At 46.5% G+C, this 6,000-nt stretch overlaps 1 protein-coding gene across 4 annotated transcripts in view; it reads left to right on the forward strand.

Moving 5' to 3' along the window:
- The window catches only part of LOC126530128 (alpha-1,3-mannosyl-glycoprotein 2-beta-N-acetylglucosaminyltransferase-like), a 112,276-nt gene extending 109,792 nt beyond the window's left edge, over window positions 1-2,484 (forward strand). For all 4 annotated transcript variants that reach the window (XM_055070113.1, XM_055070114.2, XM_050177564.3 and 1 more), the window contains one exon: window positions 906-2,484. In XM_055070113.1, coding sequence (XP_054926088.1) covers window positions 906-1,019 — 114 coding nt within the window. In that variant the 3' untranslated portion in view covers window positions 1,020-2,484. The remainder of the gene's footprint in view (window positions 1-905) is intronic.
- Window positions 2,485-6,000: the final 3,516 nt, after the last annotated feature.

The following is a 6,000-nucleotide window of genomic DNA, read 5'->3' on the forward strand; positions in this document are numbered from 1 at the left end:
TGAGACAGATTTTTCGTGCCAGCCAATATATAGCAAAATGCAAGCACACATAAAGCTGTGCTCTAATTTCGCATTAGGGAGTATAGTACTAATCGTCGGATGAGACAGTGAAATTCTGGCTGCATACGGCAACTGCAATTTTTAAAGCGAAAGCTTTATTAACCACGTCGAGCTGAGTTACACAATCGCCAGCAGTTTGACCTTCATTTGACCGCAGCTGCGTCGTAGCCTTAGCAACGCATCTTGGCACCGCCGGCTGTCCGAAGCTGGGTCGCCGCCTGACTGCATGTCTTGCTGCACACCTGGCTGAAAGGACCACTGCACTCGTCTAGTCAGTGCGAGCTTGGCCATGGATGAGAGCGACGCCAGGCCGTCTTGTGCGAGCGTTGCGCGGGAGTGGGAGGCTTTGAACCGTTGTCGGCAAGCGGCGTCTGACCACCTCACAGATATCGCTGGCGAGCTGCTTCACTAGAGAGGGTCCACAACGCCAAGCGCGCGAAGCTAGCATCAGAGACTGAGGAAGAGCAAGCTGTTCAGCTTGCAAAATGCCGGATGCAGGGCCACAACTATACACAAAGGCAGGCTTTGGAAGAACCAAGTGAAACCAAGACTTAACCAGGCTAAACCAAGCTTTCGCTTTGCATAGCCTGAGCTAAGCCACAGCCAGTTCTTCTTTTTTTCACTTTGTTTGCTCTTTCTTGCATCTTTCTACGCATTTCTCTCTGTTATATGTCCATGATATTAGCAGAGCATTGCGCATACAAACAACTGCCTGCTTAATGTTTGTTTTACTGAGTGCATTTTTGTTCTTGCTGAGCTGCAATTTTTGATGCCTTGAAAGGAATGACCAGAATCGGTGTGAATTAATTTTTGAAGTGTGCTTTTACTTTTCTTGCCTTCTGCAGTCTGGTGTACCAAGAACTGGTTATCGCGGGGTGGTCTCTCTCCTCTACAAGGGTCGTCGAGTGTATTTGGCACCTCCAGCGGACTGGAAAGGCTACAACAAGTCATGGTCTTAGCACCGAGCTCAACTTCTCCAAGTGTGCAGCAGTTTGTGTGTGTGTGTGGGATGAAGCAGCCATGCCAAGCTCTCCAGTACCTCTCCTCTCCTGCGACATCTCACCATTTGCATCGCAGCATTGTTATTCCTCATCACATTCTTCCCCATTCTTGTTTCTTCTGTGCATCACAGCATCTGTTCCACGCTGCTTGCAGCATTATTGTTCAGTTTCTTGTGCGTGCAAGTGCCTAGGATAGGATGGGCAGAAAAAAAGGTGAAGGGGGAGGGTGGTGACTGTGTTTTGTGCCTGTGACATCATTTTACCTCTGAACATCCCCTTTGTTGCTCCTACGCCAGTGATAAGCTTCTGCCTTGCAAACTTTGCTTGATAAGTGTTTTTTTCGTTTTTTTTTTTTTTATTTGATGGCCACTGTGCAATGATCTTGTTTTCACCTGCCATGTGCTCCCAGTTCATTCCTCTCATGCACCTGAAACAACAGTGGTCGTGTCATGTAAGGCAGGACTGAAGCAAGTATACCTAACTGTGATTTCTTGATCATACAGAAATATATATATATATATATATGTACACAAATGAAAAAGAATGGCAACTTGGGTGTGCAAGCGTGAGTGGTCAACACCTTTCCAACCCAGTTCATTCAAGATGTCTATGTGTTCTGGGTCAGGCTTAATGGGTGGCAGCTCTGGTACAGGGGTTTGGGTTTGGACGTTCACCTCACATACATTATGCATGCATCACTGAAATGATGCAGTGGATGATGTATGTTTTGCTTTTGGTGGTGGTGCAACCATGTCATAGTTAAAGAACTTCTGCTCTTGCAGACATCGGAGACCGCATTTATTTTTTACCTCCCCCCCCCCCATGGGAATACGACTGCATGCCACGTTGAAGTTGAGGCACTTGCTCACCACGTCTGCTCCCTCTCCAGTGGTCTCGCACTGCAGATTGTTTCAAAAGTGAATGGCATTGCTCTGTTCACAGCGGCTGAATTTTTATTTCCTTTGGTCTGCCCCAAGGGGTTGTATATTTCGTGTACATATACTGCATTATAATGAACTCCTTTACTGAGGTTTAAGTGAACTGTTACGATGACTGATGTTTTAAAAGCCCTGTACAGCTGTCATGTTTGCTTTTCTTACGTAACCAGATTGGAGTTGTTTTGACACTGGACAAGTGCATCTTCAAGGTGATTGTGGTGAATGGCAGTTTGTTGATAGTGGGATGACGTGCATGTTCAGTGTTCTCATGAATGTCCTTCTGGCATTTCCTTTTGCAAGCGTTGAGTGTGTGCAGGCATGTGCTCGGATGACAGACGGTTTCTTTATAATGAAGCTTTGCATTACATGGAATACGTTTTATGTAACTGGATAAGCCGTGCCCTGCAGCCGCATGATGCGTTGTTGCCTGTAATATATATAAAAGCAAGACTGTTAGCAAATAAATATTTATAACTGCACAGCCAGTCCTGTGTTGGCATTTTTCTGAGGTCCTGCTTTCTTCACCACCCTACTGTTAATGGCTACTCTCGAGTTCCAGCACTCGAGAGTACTTAGCCAAGAAAGCTGCTTGTTGCTCCCTTTTTGTGGTGTGGGTCTCAGAGTGCATGCAAACAGCAAACCACTTTGTCCACCCTCTCCAGTATTTTAGGCATTCTATCCATGGTCCCTGGCTGATAAAGGAGTGCTACTATGAATGCAGTCCTGGGTGAATAGACAGATGAATATGATAAAGGTCTCCTTTGAATCGAGGTGGTGGCTGATGCCACCAAACTCGTTATTTCTACCTCCCTCCTGTGCTTATTATCAGCCCTAATCACCCATAATTTATGTTGACACACTATTGAACTTTATAGATCCAAAATCAAGAAAGAGGTTGACAGATGCAATAGCACACTGTGGTATAAAGGTTATAAACAGGGATAAGGTGCCTCGGAAAGGCTGGTCAACGTTTTGATAGGAGGACCTATCTTTGTCAAAAGCGGACTCTTTATCCTCGGCATGTTAGTTTTAAAGGGTTAGTGCAGTGACATCATGTGTGGTTGTCGGTGGCGACTGGTTGTAAAGGGAGAGACTTCAAAGAGAATGAGCGCTATCGCCTGACATCTATGAGCATGGTTCCCAAGAAGAGAGGACAAAAGCAGGAGGGTGGGAAGTCCGGGAGAAAAGAAAGAAAAGGAGAGAACGAAAAAAAGGGGGGGACACCGAAAAAAAAAGGGAAGGGTTGAAAAAAGGGTTGCACTTTATATAAATGTATTGCCCTAAGACTAATTCATTATTCTTTCTGTCCTCTTCCTTCATGAAATTAATACTCCAGCTGGGTGCGTTCAGATAAGGTTCACTGAGGGGTTTCTAGCTATATTAGTAAAATTTATGATGTAGCAAATCTCCCCATACAATGGAACCAACCTTATTTTTTCAACGCACACCCTTTTTTCACACTAATTGAGAAAAGGTGAAGAATGCAGCTTATGCAATTGCATTATGTTGCTATATTAAGAGCGAAAAAAAAATTTTAATTTGTTATGCTTTCATTCTTTTGATACCATACTTGCGTAACTTTGTGAATGGAAATACTGTTAGCAAAAGTGCACAGCAACAAAAAAAGATGTAACCACTTCCGAGTGAGAAGTTCAAAAACGGGCTTTGTTTTAGCAATTTTTCATGTGCCTTCTAATGTGTTCCTCTCATGATTTTTTCTGTGCATAGTCTGCTACCTGCTAAACATGCACCAATGTAAATTTAGTGTCATGTAACATTATTTTGAACTTTAGCAGCAAATTTGGAAAAATCGTAAAAAATGTGAGACATTTCAAGTGAAAATTAAAGAAACGTCTGATTTTGCTCAAATTTTCCAGATTATCTCTCGTCATTGATTAGCTGTATCACGCGAAAGCTTATTTTGTTATTTTGTTTGGAGAACAAATGAAAGCAGTGAACATTGATGTAGATGCTGCTGTGTAGGCATCTTGCAGCCGTTTTTCTTTTTTTCTGTATTTATTTATTTGTTTATTTAACCGCAATGGAGAATATGGACATAGTTCCTTCTTCCTACTTCCTCTCTCCCTTTAACCCAGCCAGTGCTAACCACCATTCAAATGTCTGTAAAATTAGCAACACAGTAGCAGTGTGGTCAGCAGTAATTTCCTGCATGTTATGTAAAAAACAGCCAATTGCTCTTTCTCGGAACTTCGCACCACAATGATGGTTTCCGTCTCTTCGATGAACATATTCACATATCATCACATATTAAGGAACACATTTTGTAAGGAATGCTAAGGCCTGGCTAGCTCTAACGCTTGGTGGATGAGGCGCACATGCACATCCTGATGAAAGTTGAAATCCATGCCACTGTGGCCGCATCCCAGTGGAAGTGAGAAATAATCGAACGGCAGGCAAATGGTCCACCATTCTCGTAGGCCCTGTGTTGCCCTTCAGAATTATGAGCACTGAACCGTGACTCCTGTCGCGTGCTCCACTCTAGGAAAAGTGCACCTTCTGGGGCTTGTCGCCAAAAAATTAATCCTACATTGCGCACCTAGTATGTCGTGCGTTGTCCACTAGACACCATTCTTGACAGGAAAGCAGCTTTATGAAAGCAAACACACACAATTATAATTTGGAGACAACATATATCCTCCAAAGGGTGGGAACATTATTTTTGAAATACTAGCCTCACGAAGGCCCAAGCAGGAGGGGTAATTAGGGTACATATAAATTTAGATACTGAATGTAAAAAGGTTGTGGGGTTCTCACCCGTACTCTTGGGACAAAGGAACGACAACAGAGTAGTGCAAACAATCACAAGGGCATTTATTGCACCTTTCATAGATCAATGCCTGCCAGCCGAGTTGCTATCCACAAAACATGCCGATAGGCGCTCGACAAATTAGAAGTCCGACTCACCACGACCGGATAACGAGCGAATATGTTCGCCCCATGCTGGATCCCAACGCCTGGTCGTTCGCGCGTACGGTCACGCGAACGGTGGCGAGTTCGAAGGAGGCCCCGCGAGACGGTCTCGCAGAAGCATGGATCGGCGCACGCGCGGCACGTCCGCGCTGCTTTCCATTCCCGACCCAAAGAGAGCGCGCCTTGTCTATCCCCCACCCAAGTAACTCCGCCGTGAGGCGGCGTTAGCAACGCAACCAACACTCGCGCCGTCTCTCGCACTGCGCTTCAACCACGCCGACCGCCGCGGGCCCCAGGCCACGCGGCGAAGCCGCATTGCAGGAGACTGAAGCTTTGCTGGAAAAACAACATATCAGGGGACGCGTGAGAGTCGCGCATCCCCACATCCCCCCAACCTTAGGTCACTACTTATTCCGGCGAAACATGTTACACGGTCTAACATCAACCCGTGCTTCGCGAACGATATAGTACATGCAACAGTGGCCGCGCTGAGGAAATGTCCACACGCCGTCCATAGCATGCGAGCAGACATTGCCCTTGGGGTACACCGCTGGCGTCCACTGGTCACAGCAGCAGCTCTGTAGACTCGACGGCATGATTCCAGGCCAGGACTCCGGAAACGGCGACGCAGTAGTCTGCACGAGCAAGCGTCGCTCGCGCCGACGCCCCCTGGTAGCTGTCGGCGATCGCCGGCTCTTTTCTCCGCCGCCGAGGGTTGCGATCAGCTGGATACAGGCGGCCGCCGAAGTCGCTGCGCCGTACACGCCACAGCATCACCATTGCCCGGTGCCTCGATCGTAGTCCGGGGCAGCAGCGCAGACGATGTGCTGGTGACGGCAAACCAGGGGTGACTCCAATCACGCTGCGTACACTCAACACACTCGACAAACACTAAAGTAGTGCAAGGGAGAGGAATTCTGCATGCGCATCGCCCACGTGCTACGATGTTCAACTCGGCTAGCAAAAGATCGGACAGCTACTCAGATGCTAAGTTCACGTGAACGAAGCTCGTTTCCTTGAGTCTAACGAGTAATTTCAATTCGTGCGAGGCTAACTAGAATAAGGGGAGC

This window comes from Dermacentor andersoni, chromosome 5, assembly GCF_023375885.2.
Source record: "Dermacentor andersoni chromosome 5, qqDerAnde1_hic_scaffold, whole genome shotgun sequence".
NCBI lineage: Eukaryota > Metazoa > Arthropoda > Arachnida > Ixodida > Ixodidae > Dermacentor > Dermacentor andersoni.